Source organism: Mixophyes fleayi, chromosome 5 (assembly GCF_038048845.1).
Source record: "Mixophyes fleayi isolate aMixFle1 chromosome 5, aMixFle1.hap1, whole genome shotgun sequence".
Lineage (NCBI taxonomy): Eukaryota > Metazoa > Chordata > Amphibia > Anura > Limnodynastidae > Mixophyes > Mixophyes fleayi.
In genome coordinates this window covers 83,897,152-83,914,490 of record NC_134406.1, presented here as the reverse complement: position 1 = coordinate 83,914,490, position 17,339 = coordinate 83,897,152, and the positions used below count along the sequence as shown (strand labels likewise).

Below are 17,339 nucleotides of genomic sequence, written 5' to 3'. Positions count from 1 at the left end.
TCCTGATCCTTTGCTTACCATTGTCTTAGGTGTCAGAGGACCTCGCTGGTACACCTGAGTTGCATTATGTCTGTACAAAATATATATTTTAAATATCACCTTTTCTACAGCTTAGCCCGGATGCTCTCTGTGCAGCTTATGAGACTTAGCTTGGCGAACAGGGTGCATCCACTTCGGTGGCGGCAGTTCCGCAGAAGTCAAGCTGGGCTAAATCTACGGCAGCATCAATGGCCTAGGGTCTACAAACAGGGTGCTCCCATTTCGGTGTCAGCAGTTTTGCAGTAACGGGTCTGGCCTAAATCACTGTCGCCTCGGGTGGCCGAGCTCATTAAGGTGATTTCAAAGTCCGAAATGGTATGCGAGTATACCCTTTTTCATGCTTCTACACATGTTTACACTGTGTTGGTTAAGCCCCCACACAGCTTATATATCTGTCCGCTAAAACAGAAGTGGCATTCCGCTATTCCGGTAGAAAACCATCCGGACAAAGACGCTGTTCACCATCTTCCACAGATGGGCAGGTTTTTATCTTTCACTGTGGTCACAGTCAGAATCAGGATGTAGGTCATTTCTCACTAGAGGATGTCCATTTCGATCTTGGTTTTACTAACAAGAACATTATTCTCTCTGGTTACACACACGAGGTGGATTATTCCAGCTTAAACTTTACAGTTTTAGCATTGGCAAAACACCAGTCAATATTTCATTTTGCAATCTAAGCCTTAGTGACACCCTATTGCGGAAATGTTTTTTTCCTCATATATTTCACTTGGTGTCTGTCTTTTGACAAAAACCAGGTAAACGGTAATAGACTGGCCAGATTTTCATCTCCCCTCCCTTTCCCGTCAGAGTGAATACAAGGGAAGTAATCCCTGCTGGTGACAACCTTGTGGCTTTTCAGTACTCTTATTCTGCTATCCCCGGCGGGAGCTGACAGAAGAGGTTTTTCCTACACAGAGCAGGAGCTGGAAAAGGGTTTTTATCTAGAGGCTCTCTGACAGAAGAAGTTCTCTAGCCTTTATTTACATTGAGGGTTACTGGGGTGGTATGTATTCACCCAGCAGGGTCATAGCTGGTAGTAATATAGCCATCCAGCTATGATACCAATAGTTTGCCACATGCTCACAAGGACTACGTTCCAATATCGGAACTCTCAATTTGCACTATTACAAACGAGTATTTAAAGGCTTCTGGCGGTAGGTGTGCTTTCTTTTTTTTATGTCAGCGACACCAGGCCATGATGTTTACGTGTTCAATCCGTTCATCCTCTCTGTTGATCTGAGGTCAGGGTGCCACATTCCGAGTCAGGCCTAGCCTTACAGGGGTACTTATAGTTTATGTACAGTGGCTGTCAGGTACACATCCATAGGTCTGGGGACATCCCCCGAAGGTGGAAGTTCTTTATTACAACCAACGCTTAGCTTACAGCTAGACGTTTTCAGCCAGAATATTATACTTGCAGCCTCTCAGCAAGCAGCAGGTTTGCATTATTGAGTTCGCCGGTGGTCACTTTAGACCTTCCCAGGTTTTCGCTCATTCTACCACACCAGAAGTGTTGGCTTATGCCTCATATTCTAGAATGGAACACTCCGTATCGTCCTACCGAAGAACACGCTCATCTCTCTTCTACACAGTGCCAAAATGCTCCTGGCAGAATTTCCTTTCAGTAACATGAGTTTATGTTTTACAAAATAGGATACCAAGGTTCTAGTTGAATCATTGGCTCTCCTCATTCGGAACATCTCCCATGTCTCAACAGGGAGATTCTCATCAAAGCAAGCTGCCTTCCTTGTTTTGGACGTGCATAGCATCCCTCTGCCCTGATCCACTGGTTTACCTTTCGGGTGGTGCTTAGCCACAATGATTTTTTGAGTGGGTCAGTTGTCCTTCTTGTACAGGGGGGTCAGAAAACCTGTAGAGATTCGGTCTCATAATGCAGGGCTGTTTCATATTTGTAGCATTTATGGAATACCCATATCCTAATTGCAGGATAAGGGTCGACCTGTGTATGGTCGGAGGGGTGTGCCTTGTGCCATACTATGGGCCAAGTGAAGGCTGAATGAATTAGTAATCAGTCATTTACCAGGTAAAGTGGGTCACTCCAGGAAAATACCTTTGTGCCCTCCTGGTTAGGTTATAGGGCTCTCCGAGAGGGAGCCCAGGTTCTTTTGACATGTTGACCTGTTTTCTCTGTCGGTTCTGAATCTAATGACCCTCAAGTGGATTTGTCCGTAGCCAAGTAGGGTCTCCCTAGAACTTAGGGGGTGTACATGTTATTTACAGGTCCCATTTCCTCGTGGGTGTTCAAGAGTTTCTAGGAGCGGGGCGCATCCCAGCTAGTCTGGTGGTCCACCGTGTCTCTCAAAGCAGCGTTCGCCTGGTTTAGGGGACTAGCGTTGACGTCCCTCTTTTTCCAGTTCCAGAGCGGCCTCATCTCGTAGTTCGGCCCTTTTTGATTTTCATCATCTAGTTTGACGCTGTGGCGTCGGACGCCCAACATTTACAGCCAGAGAGTCCTTGCAGGGAAATGGTTGCTACCTCAAATATAGCCATAGAGCTTCTTCCTCGGCCGTTTCTTTGGGCTAGAAACTATATTCGTTTCGTGTAAATTCATAGAATTTCACACGTCCCACTCAGGAATCTTTACAGGGTTTTCTTTACCAGCTGGCGCAGTTTCGGGTCTCCGCCCTACTTCTTTCAGCGTGCAGCTCTCGTGGCTCTCCGTCTAGCTCAGCGGAAGGTTATCTTGCTTATGGGGTTTCTTCAGGCTCAGGCCTCCTTTGGTTGGTCCTATATTTCCAGGGAGTCCAATTCTCGTCATCAGGGGGCTTGCTTTGGCCTCCGGTGACACTCGGAATTATTTAAGCTGTTTAGCTCATGGTATGAGTGCTCCCTTGTATATCTCTGAATGGCTTAAGCACTGTATCAGTGCTCCCTTACATATCGCTGAGTGCTGTAAGCTGTTAGATCAGTGTATATGGTGCTTCTTTGGATATCACTGAGTGGATTGAGTTGTTGGCTCAATGCAAGCTGCTCCCTTGGATATCACATCTCGTAGGCGATCCGTGGCAAGAGTGTGTATGGCTCTTACTCATTTTATTTTCCCAAAAAATAGTGGCGCATTGTACGAGGCATTATTGGTACGGATGTTTAGTGCCTGCATACCACGGACAGGGATTGCAGTATATCATTCTTGTGTCTCTTATTTTTGTGTAACGTTTCTCCGACGGGAGATAGTTTGTGCTCTTGTTCGTACAGTTCCTGTTTAAGAATTTAATGCCCCTTTAGCCTCCCTAGCGCTAAAGAGTGTGTGTGTGTGTGTGGGGGGGGGGGGGGGTAGGATCCAGGTGGTCTCTTGCCACTGCATCACAACCATCATTCTGTCTGTACTCCTCTGCAGGTTCCAGTGACTTTTAGAGTGCACTCTTCAGGAGGGTTGCAGCTTCTTGGACGGCACAACAAGCGTCATTTGATGGCGCAGTTGTACAGAGTGGCAGCGTCTGTTCTGCCGCATGTTGTTTTCTTTGTTGCATACCTTTGCATTCACTAATGCAGGGTTTTGGTCACAGAATATTGCGCACAGCCGTTCCAGAGCATTCCCGCCCTTGGGACAGTGTCCCCCAGTGGTAGGACAGAGAATAGAGGATTTTTACTCACTGTAAAATCAATTTCTCCTACTACACTGGGGGAGACTGCGCGCCCTCCCTTGCTCTGAAAGTAGTGCTGTCTTTGGTGTTACTTTCTGAATTGCTTTTCCTCTCTTCCTGGCTTGGTTACACAAAACTGAAATATCAGCTACAGAGGAGGGGCATAGTGGGGGAGGAGTCAGGGAAACAAACAAGTTTTATAACTGCCTAATTCCAGTCCCACCTACTATACCCCAAAGTATCGCAGTGTCCCCCAGTGTAGTAAGAGAAATTGATTTTACGGTGAGTAAAAATCCTCTTTTCCTTTGCATTCATTAGATCCACCAGCAGGTTTGTTATTGAATTGAAAAAACAAACAGTCGATGTGAAGAAAAATGGCTTTCACTGAACCATTTGAAGGTGGTTGTTTATGTATAGTTTATGAGTACAAACTATAGTGTTTGAAAATATTGTTGAAAAACTACCAGCGCTTGGCTAGATTGACATAAATGGAATGCCACTTACATAACATATTAATACTTTAATGAGACAAACGCTATATAACTTAGATAAAGTTCTTGCCAGCATGCAACTATCAAGGTCCTCTAGAGCAAACAATGTGTAGGCTGCGGTTTTAGTGAAAGATGTATGAATTTGGTCATCAAATCCACTTTGTTCACACTCCTATCTCCAGCTTAAAAGAACAATGTAAGGGACTACATGCAATATATTACTATTTTACAGAATAATAGAATACACTGGCATAAGTAACACATTACAGATTTTACAGCAATTTAAAGTCTGGTATTAGGGAACTCGTTTTAAATATAGGTTAAATCAGTCATTGAAGTAAATTTAGGTCTGAAGATTCCAATTCAATAAATCTCTTTTTGCATGAGGAAAATGAACTGAAGCAGGCCCAAAAAGTACAGTCTCATGGCATAGTAGGTTAACATTCAAAATGTTAGATACTAATTCAGAACCCTGCACCAAATCTATACTATGCATGATGCCTAGGAAAGATGCAAGTGGTTGTCTTAAGTTGAAAACCCCCTTTAAAAAAAAAAAAAAAAAGAGCATGCATCATCAAAATCCAGGAGAGACAGCCATTCTGTGCATCAGCACATATACATCTCAAGAGAATGTACCCTATCAATTCACTAGGAACCAGTGCCTCAAAAATATTAGTCATATTGCATGCCTCAGATTGTTTAAAATATTAGTAATGAAGTCACTCACTCCTCATCAATGGTGGTTGAGTGGAAGGGATGCGGGCACTCCCAGAGAAGACTGAGCAGCGTTTGAAGACCACAGAACCTGCAAAAACACTTTGAAACCAGATGACATGCTGTCTTCTAGGTGTCTCAGGAGGAAAATCATTACACTGGAGCTCTGAGGGCTTCAGTAATGGTAGCAAGGATACAGCCTCTCTGGGATCTGGTGGCCAGCTTCTTCTAGCTGAATTCGGCTTGGAAGGGGCACTAGATCCAGAGGACCAGATCCTGGAAATTAATTTGGGAAGGCGATTTAAAGAATACATTTCCCAACCTAGGCTGAGCACAACAAGGTGGTGAGCAGCTAGCACTTGCTGTTGATCAGTGAGAGTTAGTCACTGATGTCACAAACACTCCAGAACTGGAAAGCCTCCAACTGGGTGGCATAACACCACTCAGTTTAGCTACTGGCAGTTGAATAATCCTCCCAGGCAGCAGTCCAAAAGCCACAACTTTGATGAAGCCAAATTACTGAGGAGAGGGGATGTATAGGAAGTTCAAGTAACCCTTTGCTACTGTCAGATTGAAGGAGGGAGATGGACCTCATGGACAGCGGAGCCCAACCCCCTCTTACAGCAGCAGAAAGCAGAGGGCTGTATAACATCCCGAGAATGCTGTAAATTTTGGATGATAATGCAACATTTGTAGAGAGGATGATCATTCTTTAGGTGTAGATCAATAAGCCAGAGCCACAATGTTCAGAACCCTAAAACAATTTCACCATTGGTGTGCAACAAAGGTGAAAGAATGGGTGCTGAACCAGGAACCTTACATAGTGGGAGAAGCCACCAAATTAGCATACCAATGTGTAGCCCCAAAGGACTGTACGAGCAGGGGAATACTCATTTTCTGCTCAACACCCCATAGCCCTGGCAGTTATCAGAGATCATCAGAGACAGTGTTATGGTTGTGGGAAAACTGGATATTTACCGAAGAATTGTCCAACAACAACAGCATGCCAAACTTGTGCCTCCAATATGAGTCCAAGAGGCATATTTACTAAACTGAGTTTGAAAAGGTGGAGATGTTGCTATATAGCAACCAGATTCTAGTTATAATTTATTTAGTACTTTCTACAAAATGACAGCTAGACTATGATTGGTTGCTATAGGCAACATCTCCACCTTTTCAAACCCGCAGTTTAGTAAATAAAAACCCAAGAGTCCTTATTTGCATGCCTAACCAGTGGCGGTAAGCCAACAGACATTGTTATCACACTAGGCAGCCTAATTGAGAGTGACTTAAAAGTTATGTATTGGAGTGTGTCAAGTGCAGAAATGATGCCCCCACATGGTATGACGAGACCGAATCTGAATCCGGTCTGTCAGTCAGTGGGCCAATTGGTCAACATTGGCCCACCCAGTTATTAAATGCTGCTCGGTGACCGGATCCAGCATTGTTTTGTTGACCAAAGAGAGAGAGGGAGGAAGCCCACAGGAAGCATGGAACAGCTGGGGAACCTGTGACATCACAAAATAGTGAAAAGGGGTTAACTTCAGGAGGGACTGAATGCTAGCTAAGATCTGGAGGTGGGGGAAGGCCAATTATTAAAGATTGTCTTCCACAGGATTGGCCCCGATATTCTGGCAGGGAAACAGCAGGTAGGCTACTGCTGAGGTTATATGTTACCTCCCCCCTGTTACCACCTAGATTCCATCCACCACCAATAAAAATGGATCATGGCTTGGGGGGGAGGGGGGTGGATGGCCTATGGAGGTGGCAAGGATCGGGGGATTTTGGGGATGAACAAAAAGGGAAAGTCAGAGTGGAGAGGTTGTGGTTGCTGTGGGATTCTGGACAGAGAGGACTTGGACTGATGTTGAGTAGCCGTACACCATCAGTGCCAGAGGATTGTTTGAACCAGGAATCTATTCAGCCAGATCGGTTGCTGAACCTCTAGGACAGATTTGTCGTAACTCCATCAGGAGACTCTTGCAGATTCTGGGTATTGGTGGTGAGCCTACATCGGTAGGGAGACAGACGCCCAGAATTTCACTAAGCCAGCGGAGAGTTGGCCGAGTGGCCTTATCAGCAAGACACACAGACCCACCTAGCTGATCAGGATCCCTGGTCCACCTGGATTGCCAATTGTGGACTTTGTTGCCAGGAATTTGTGTCTGTTTTGTATCTCTGAGCTGGGAGGTAACCTGCTGGGGTTTTTTTTTTGTTTTACACTAACACTGGTGAATTTACCGACACTTATATTTGTTGGGGGAACATGCTTCTCCTTAGGAAGCAGTGTTGTATTTACTTTGTAAATGATTATCTTGCTTCCTTACCTGTGTGATCCATGAACCTTGAGGGCCGGGTACCTAGAAAACTACGGTTCCAACCCCGTTGTCCTTACACATGTGGTCACCTGGTGCTGGTCCAAGGAGGACACTTGTGAGAAGGACTAAGAAACTTACTCCTTTAATCACTATGGTGAGACCACACCTTGTTCATCCTGATGTATGCAGAAGGTACATACATTGTCCCTCCAGTAGATAGTATGGTTTCCAGCCAGATCCTGTAGTGTTGCTTGATGATAAACTTGCCCCCCAGTAGGAAGACAGCCTGAAGGGTGAGTAGTATGTCCCAAGTGTCAACCAAGTAGAGTGAGGGCAACAGGGTAGAGTACAAGGAAGCACAGCTCTCTGATCCATCTATGGAAATTATGAGGCACCAAGCTGGCAATTGCCTTTCAGGAATGAATGTGGCGAGTGTGATTTAGTGTAAGGGGCTAATGTACATGGTAGTCAGGAAGGTAGAAAAGGATAGGTAGTTCAAAGAACTCACAAGACTTTTGCGTGCAATGCTAAAGTTGATCCTTGAAATCCATCTGCCTGATGTTCGCAAAGATCTGGGAGGCAGGGCTGATGATCAGAGCAGACAAGTGCCAGATGGACATGTCAGTGGTGTAATACCTTGGAAATTGTGTGGGGTGAGGACTGGATAGGCCAATATAGAGAAGATAGAGGTGATCCAAGACTTTATTGTGCAGACTGATGCTTTCCAGTATGGCTTATTTAAGCAGAAAACTGTAGAACCAGGAGGTGGGGAATGACACAATTGAGAAGTGTTTCACTATTGTGTGGACTCTGAATAAATATCAGTCCTATTTGCATGGCACACACTTCACGGTGGTGATTGACCACAAAGACAAGACAACCAGGGGGGGAAATCTGTGGAACTAGCACTTCAGGCTTTCATATTATCCATAAGTTATGCCCACAGTAAACATAAATAAACTATCCCAGCAGGAGGAGCCTGAATACTCCTAATATAAAAATTCCAGTAACCCTAGAGACAATGTGACCAGTAACCAAATAGTGAGGATAGGGCCTGCATCAACACGGAGCAGAGTGGCCACGTCCTCATCGTCCCATACCTAGACAGGCTTTGGGAATCGTTTAACTTTGATTTTCCTGAATATACAAAATGTGTGGTAGCGCTTGAATTTAATGCAATGTGTATTAATATGCATTTTAAATTAAAAAAATAATTAAAAATGAAATTGCATTTACCTGCTGATCTAGTGGGAACTGTCAAGCCATGCCAGTGCCTCTGATCCTGGGTCACCAGAAACAGATTTGTGGTGCCTGAAAAATCCTGCCCCTGGTGGTCCAGTGGCAAATTCACTGCAGTGGCACATGAAAAGCCCCAGTCCAGATTTTGAGGACCTCAGAATGGTGCCACCAAAGGAGCTGCTGATAATTCCTTGTAGGTTCTAATAAACTTGTGTGACCCACTAACTTCTGGGAGTCCCAGAAGAAAAAGCTTCGGTAGTTGTGGCCAGGAGATGAATGTCAGCCTTTAGGAGCTGAATTTGGCTTAAGGGTGGCACTAGATCCTGAGGAACAAATCCTAGAAATTGTTATGGACATTTTGTTTAAAAAATCAAATCGTTCACACTTAGTGGATTCAAGGTGAAGACAGGACTGAATCACCCCTCCCATTGACAGGGGGTGGTGCAACCATGCTACAACTGAAAATATTAATGTATGATACTAACTGATCCTCTGCATAGATAAGAGATTCAGTAGGGGTTGGTTAAAGGGACTGGGTTTACCTCCTGCCAGTATGTTGTGTAAAAATGTACATAAGATGGACTGAAATGCCTGTGTCTGTATCATTGCTATCTTTTAGTGGTGTGCAAGAGTACTTATATGAGCTATTGAGCATTAAACGAACCCAGCTATGTTGTAACTGTGTGCAATACCAATATATTAGAGTGAACATTAAAACCATTTCCAGGCTGCCCTGTATTGTGCCCACTACTCACCAGTCCTGATTCAAAGTAATTCATTAAATAAAGAAAAGAAAAAAAAGACAATAACAATGTAAAATAAAGTTTTAGGAGACTATGAGTAAGTTTGAAAACAAAAAAAGACTTAATTAAAAACTCAAATAAAAATGTCAGTTCCTGGGAATCTGACATTTACAACTGTGACAAATTATTTATGTAGTGACAGCTAGAAGCCATCATTATCATGCCATGCACAGTGTGAAGGTGAAGGAGTTAAGCAGGTAATAGGAAATGGCTTTGATTTTTCAGCTCACCTCTGGCAATAGAAATATCCTGTGGCATCTGTCCGGAAAGAAGCTGAGAAAGCTGTTCCTTCAGTTTCTTCACCTCTGCTTGCAGCTGACTCACATTCCCTTGGGTGTCTTCATTAACTACAGCCTGGAGGTGTTAAATGATGAGAGAATTAGAATTAACTCTAGAGAAGTACTGGACACAAATTTAGAGGGCGCTGGATCTGTATATTTTGTACACCAAATTTTACATGTTATTAGATATTATATTAGTACACAATTGTTAGGGTTATACACAATACATTGTAGCTATAAGACCATCATTCAGGACACTTGTTTTTTTTAAGATCCAGCGTGATAATTTCTTAGCGAAGTATATTTATCTATGTGGATTACTACAATACACATATACGTAGAAAAATTTCAGCTATTTATTTATTTTTATTTGTTCCAATGATCACTTAAGAAAATAGAGAAAAGTCAAAATGGATTTGAAATACTCTATGAAGCACCATGCCTAAAGGATGCTCAGTTATGTTTTTCCCACCTTATAAAATGGTTTAGCATTGGATCTTATTGACGGGCCTATTTCCGAACAAAACATTTAGGTGAAAAATATAAACCATAGACAACTGATTACATAGTCTAACAGCAAGATACAATTTAAATGGTAGTAAATGAGTTCTAGTGACTATAGAAGAAAACAGTCATCAAGAACGTGTGCATGACAGTGTTACGGAAAAACAGCAATTGTTTAAATTTCTCTCTCATCTTGCTTTCTTGCTCTCTCCGATGACTGCTTCCTTCATACTCAACAGCAAGAGGTCTATGAAGTATGGAGGAAGCCAGCGCAGAAGGGAACATAGCAGTGTGATGCTCACTTAACTCAACAGAAAAATGAAAACTATTTTATGTATGCTCTCATGGGCAAACAGGGGTACAAAGACTAGGAAGTATTCAGTTATTCCATGACTTATCCAAAAATACAACCACAACCTAAATTAATCAGATACTATATTCCAAACAATTCCCTGCATTTATGTAGTGTTTATAAAAACCAAGCCTGACATGTACATTCTTTACGAACACAAAAACAAAACATTATTAAATGGAGTTTAGTATGACAAAAAAAGTCACAATGCAAACTGAATAAAAGGACATCAAATGGCCATACAGTAATAAACATGCAGACAGTTTTCTTTAAAACAAAACAGGAACAAAAAAAACCCAGAAACAGTCATAGTACACTCATGAATTCAACTGCCAGGGAATGGCTAGAAGGACTGGACTATGGTTAATGCCTTTTGGTCAAACCCACTTTTGGTCAGAAATTCTATAATCAGGATATCTTTCTTCAGGGAAGTAATTAAGTTATATTACATCCAATGCATGCGAGTTAAGGTACATATGCATAGGAAGCATAGTAATGAAATATGGATTTCTTAGAAAAATCTGTTATTTCTCTATGTTTGCAGGCAGGTTAGTATTTATGTATGACATTTCATGCGGCTTGTTTCCTTGATTACAAATATATACAGAGGTCTTTCCAAATATGCACTATAAAAAGTATGGTTTTGATGTATTTTCCTTACAGGAAATATAATTCTTGTATTCACAGCATCTACACTGTTCCATAAATCATTGGGGAAAGGCAAAACTTATCTTGTGGCTAAGACAGTACAAGGCCTTTGCAAATATTAACACCACAGCTATGCGACAGGACACAGACACATTTAGATTTACTATCCTTTAACCCTTGGTGTATTTACACAGCATCTTCACATACTCATTTCTTTGGGAGTATTCATGACCATACTTATGTATTATTTTCCTACCTCCCGATTACACCATAAGCATTACAGTAATAATCGCCTCAATTTACTTTTTACCTCAGAAGACAAACAAACCATAGTACTTCTTCCTCAAACTCCACGGCGGCCCTAACAAATGGGTCAACTCTTAGTCAGCTGAGAAGAGACACCCATATAATATATATAGCATGACTCTTCCTTCCCTTTGTTGTATTTTTCCTTTTTCGTTTAAAAGGAGTAAGGCAGTGGATAGTGTAGGGAGGTGCATTATTTTATGTATGTTGGCTTACCTATAGTTCCCAGTGAAGCTCTGGAGTGTGCCACTGAAATTTATTGTATGAAAAAAAGAGCTTCAAGCATGTCAAGGGGTAAAAAGAACTGGTCTTGGATGTATATACTTGGATAATATACAAGAACTTTCTTCATGTGGATCTAGATTCTTTTGGTGAAGGGTCATCTGATAGTGAAGGAGGATAGACTAAAAAGAGGAATCCAGGATATTTAACCCCCAAGTGGTGGATGTACTGATTAAGCACACTAATAACACTATAAGAATACATGATATGCCAGTACCATCTACCTTACAGAATGCATCACATAAGTAGCACAAACGCAGAGTGTTCACAGTACACAGTGTGGTTAGAGAACATCTGTCTAAAGGAATGGAATCATTGGAAAAGCTCCAATCTAATTTTAAAAAGATTGGATAGTATGAAAACCTTTCAAGAAACAGAAGCCACCAAGTGAGATTCAGTACATAAAGCTGATGTTACAGTAGTCCGCCTTTTGGCAAAATCTGCTATCCCATTAGAAGATGGAGGTCCATTATGAGACCCATTGGATAGGAAAATGGAGAAATATTTTAAAATGCTTCATATTTCATCAGGAATGATAATTAAATTAGGACTACCCATGGCTTTGGTCTCCTGTGCATGGATGGAACTCTAACTCACAGAAAGTATATTACATAAATTGCCACTGGATTATAGAAGAACATTTTCTGCTTCTTCAGGACAACATTTTAAAGAGGCCAGAACTGGCCAACAGTAAGCTACACTGTATGTGGTAAATGCATCCAAGCGCCCTGTCAAGGAAAGGAAGGAAGATGACCGAAATCTCACAATGATTCCTGGCTAACACAGCCTCCAGCAGGATTGGTGGATGGTAGGATTGAGAGGCGAGGCCTGGACACTGACTAAGCAAGACTGCTGGGTTCAGCACATTCAAAACAAGAGATATTCAATTAGTGACTAAATGTTTCTGTAAAGTCCACGAGACAACTTGTGGTAGAGAATTGACAGAAATGTCCGCTTACTTTTCCTTTTGAGCAGAGATACCATAATTGCCGGCAATGAATGCACGATGCCCACTCACCAAATCTCCCCCAAAGTGTTCAAGACAGAGTTTTGCGTGGTACTTAGAAAAAGTGTTTTTGTGAAATCGGGTACTCAGTCATCTGCTGCACAAATGAGTGCATTACACAGCAGTTTAAAGGAACAAATGTATAAACAGGCAATTTCTTTAGTACCTACCCTCAGAATGGCACAGGCTCCAAATTCTCAAGTAGGAAAGCAGTTAGGAGGCTTTCAAACAGTTCTTGATCTGAGAAGACTAAATTAATTTGTACATGCAAGACATTTCTGCATGGAGTCTGTAAACTCCATTTTCAATGCTATGAAAAAAAGGAGATTTCCTTAAATCAAGATATACAGAATGCCTATCTGCAATTCCAATTGCACCAAAATAACCATAGTCTTCTCAGATTCTTCAGCCTAGGGGTCCATTTCCAGTTTACCTGTCTGTCATTTGGCCTCTCAACAACTCTCAGAACTTTTACCAAGGTACTGGTGGTTTTTATGGCTGCTCTCAGGAAGCAAGACATTGCAGTTTGGCAATATCAGAACAATATTATATAATAGAGAAATCAGAACATAGAAGCTGAACAAAAACACTTTTTTTTATAAGACCATTGTTGGATTATAAATATAATCTAGACTCACCTTGGACATTTTCAATTGCTGCAATATCTGGGAATTCAGATAGGCACAATGAAAAGACAAAATATCTATGGCCAGAGGAACGAATTGTAAAACTTAAACATCTGACAAATTTAGCGTCAGCAACAATCTTCAATAGGTGATTGTCTCAGGCAATTAGGGATGTTTTTCTCAACCATAGGTATCCCTTCCATGGGCGTGATGGCATATGAGGAGTCTTTAACTAGGAGTTATTCAATTAGTGGGATTGCAATCCAACCTATAAGATTAAAACAAAGCACCAGGGAGTGTCTTGCTTGGTGGCAAGAACCAGCACTAAAGGAAAGGGGAGTACCCCTTTCAGAATCAGAATGAACTGTGTTAACGGCAGAATCAAGCTCCAAAGGTTGGGGTGCTCATCTACACACAGCAGTACAGGGTGCATGGCTTCAAAAGGAAAAGATGCTGCATGCAAACGTTTTGGAAGCAAGGACAGTGTGACCTGCATACATTTTCTACCTCAGGTGCAACACAAACATCTTAAGATCTTTTCAGACAAACGAACTGTAATGGCGTCCATAGACCTACGAGAAGGCACCAAGTCCAAAGTCATGATGGCAGAGGTATCAACAGTTGTATCATGGGCAACAGTCAGAGATCTCTTTCAGATCGCATAGTGGGCGAAAACAATAAGGTACCAGTGGGTATTAGACCAGGAAAATGGGTATTAACACAATGGGTGTTTGAACAATTGCCAGAAAAGTCTGAGGCCTCTCAGATAGATTTGTCAAAACAAAGACAGAGCGATTCTACTGTAGTCACAAAGAGTCCAAAGCAGATGGAATAGATGCTTTGACAAGACCTTGGAACTTCAAACTGGAATATGTGTTCCTCTCATTGTATGCACATGGAAGACGTTAAAGAGAGAAGTATGAGCAATTGGTGTTCTACCATTCTGGTCTCGGTAGCTGTGGGTTTGCAGTAGTATGAGATGCTCCTAGAACTAACTTGGTCTCTACCACTCCAGCCAAATCGCCTACATTTTCACCCAAATCTAGACACTCTCTCCTTGATGGTGTAGAGATGGAGCGGTTGTTACTCAAGAGTAAGAATCTCTGAGAAGGTGAATAAGGTATTACAGCAAGCAACATTCTTCCATAGTGTATAACAGATTTTGGAATACATTCACACTTTGGTGCAAATACAGACTGATTAATCCAGTTGCCAGTTCCCTTCAAGAAGATTTACAGAAGGTCCTTGCTCTTAGTACATTAAAGGTAAATGTTTTGGCGCTTCAGGCTTTATGGTGCAAAAAATGAATGTGTACAGAAATAAAGTAGTGCTACAAACAAGTTGTGCAGGGAGTTTCCATGTTTCATATCAATGAAGTGTAACATCTGTCCTTTGTCCAAAACCAACCAATGAAAAGTGAGAAAAGGTTACACACTCTAGACCTAGCTAGAGAAATGCCTGTGTATTTCATGAAAACAAAAAGGAACTCAGAAAGACGAATCATCTTTGTACTTCCTGAAGGTTCACGTTGGGGGCATCCAAAGACACACTTGCAAGATGGATAGGACAAGTCAGTACTCAGACATTTGTGCTACTTCACATATTGCAAATGAAAACATAAATTGAAAAATATGAAGACTGTGCTAAAACCTGGTATTAAAATTTCAACACTAATAAAAAATAGAAATGTTTCACAACTCCTTTCAAATATAAATAATTCACATTTTAGTAGACTGTATACAAAAAAACCCCACTATGAATGTCAAAATATATAAAGAATAGTAATAGTTTATATGCATAGCACAATATAGAGATTCAGCTAAGATACATTAGACAAATACTGTTAATTATATAGTATCTATTCAGAGACATCAAACAAAGGGTATTGCTGTAATGAAAGTCTGAGAAATAGCATCTCCAAATTACTGAATAAACGGCTTTGATCTTATATGGAAACATACACAACAGTCTTGCTCTCTGTATACACCCTCTCCAGTCTTGGTGTCACAAATAACGATGGAGTGTATACTTTTGTTCGTCTAGATACAAGCACTGCTGTTGATCGAACAAACTGCCTTTTCACAGCTTGTGCACTTAGTGAATATCTTTAGAAAATTTATATACACATTTGATTAGGAAAGTATGCATGTTCAGAAATAGTACTTGAATAAAAGTACAAGTGTTTATACTGTTATTCAAGCACAAATAAGCAGAATTATTATCAGCATTATAATGACAACCTTATGTTTTAATCTCTACAAGTCCTCTGACAATCTATAAAAAGTGCCCTTGAAAAAAAAATAAAAAATACCTGAAAACCTTTAGACTTTACATATACTGAAAGGTAGAGAAGGAGGGACCTCAAATTTATTATAGATATTTTTATTATATATCTATAATAATTTAAGAAAATTCAAGTTTATTTGCATGTTTATTTAGCTAGCTATAATGATCATTTATTTCATTACTGAAACAGCAATAGCTTTGCAAAATAATAAGAAATAAACACATCTAAAAAAAATCAAGAACCAATTGTTGGGCCCATATTAAAACAAAGAGCAAAACATGGGTAGAAAGAACTATAGGCAGATGCACAGAACCCCGGTTTTTATAATATAGCGTTTTTTCCAGTGAATTGAGTCTAATGTACAGGGTAATGAGCCACAAAGAAGACACATTCTTCTCCTCTAAAAAGAGAGTCGTATTGACAAATTTAATTCTCAAAGTGCTGACATTTATTGAAGAACATGAAATGCCACAGTTGCAAGCCAAGCAGAAACATGCATTGATTCATTTAGCATTTTATACATTACCTTGTTTTTAATTAGCTTTGCCCGCTGTGCAAACTGAAGAGTGGATAATGTTTCCCCAAAACTCCTGGATCCAGGGTGAACATTTGCAATGATAAAGGTTTTTGCATTACCACCAAGTGAATCCTGTTAACGAGATGTTAACAATGACTGAAAACAAAAAAAAAAATCTACACAAAATGACAGCATAAATATCAGTCAAAAAAAAATTACACTGAGATTCAATTAGTAAAAAATATGCGAAGTGTCTCCAGAGAGGCCGCAGAGACACTCCGCACGTATTTTTTTGTGTGAAATATCCGCTGAGCAAGCAAAAAAGAGCGTATATTTTTACCGTACTACCGGTAAAAATGCGAAGCCATGAAGTTCTCAGAAGCATTGTGACGAATTGAATCTCACCCTTAGGAGGGTATTCAATTGTCCGCGGGATCGAGCACGGAAAAACTATTACTGTTAATACGGTAATCTCTCGCTGGATTTCAGCTCGCAGCCCCCTGAGCTGCGAGCTGAAATCCAGCGAGTAAATTACCGTATTAACGTTTTTCCCCGCGCAGGATTACCGTAATAAAGGTAATCCTGCACGGACCGCGGGATTTTCAGCAATCCCGCCGACAATTGAATACCCCCCTTAGAATAAAAAGTATTTAACTTGTCATCAAATAAAAGAATCTTTCTTCTGCAAAGTACAATTGTTCCTGAAATTGTCCACAATATACGGTACTTTACAATTCATAAAATGTCTACATTCCACCGATCACACTGGTGGTAGATTTTATAATAGAAAGCTGTCACATGTGAATGTGGTCATATGTTGTTTTTGTGGTTTTTATTTGGCCAGTTCATATCTGTGCAGGGAAATCCAGCACTAATTACTTACCATTAGCAAAACAATATAGCTATAATGAGAATATGCTACTAAATAGAATTAACTGGTCTGTACACCTATGTACAACCTTTGTGAGTTAGTCACCTCTATCCATTACTTTGCTGGAGGTCCTACATAGGTATATATGGGAAATATACATAACCAGAGCTGTATAAAAGTCGTACGATCCCATTAAACATTCTGACATTGTCCTCATAGGGAAAAAACAAAAAAACACAAAAACAAACAAATCTGGATGTCTAAATGTGCCAACAGATGCATACCCGCAGCAAGAATGTAAGTTTGGAGTCCCTGTAACAGATATGTCTTTGCTTGCCATTAGCCACGTCCACCAAGGCTGTTATCACTTGACCCAGGCAGCTCAATGATCTGTTTATGCTGCCAGCTTCCTAGAAAACAGGAACATATTTACATTATTCTTCTAAG

At 41.0% G+C, this 17,339-nt stretch overlaps 1 protein-coding gene across 1 annotated transcript in view; it reads right to left on the bottom strand.

Annotated features, from left to right (window-relative positions):
* KIF15 (kinesin family member 15) overlaps positions 1–17,339 on the bottom strand; it is a 98,336-nt gene that overhangs the window by 51,338 nt on the left and 29,659 nt on the right. Inside the window, exons 9-11 of the mRNA XM_075212487.1 lie at positions 17,177–17,302; positions 16,031–16,153; positions 9,443–9,566 (exon numbers count right to left, since the gene is read on the bottom strand). Of these exons, the coding sequence (XP_075068588.1) occupies positions 9,443–9,566; positions 16,031–16,153; positions 17,177–17,302 (373 nt within the window). The remainder of the gene's footprint in view (positions 1–9,442; positions 9,567–16,030; positions 16,154–17,176; positions 17,303–17,339) is intronic.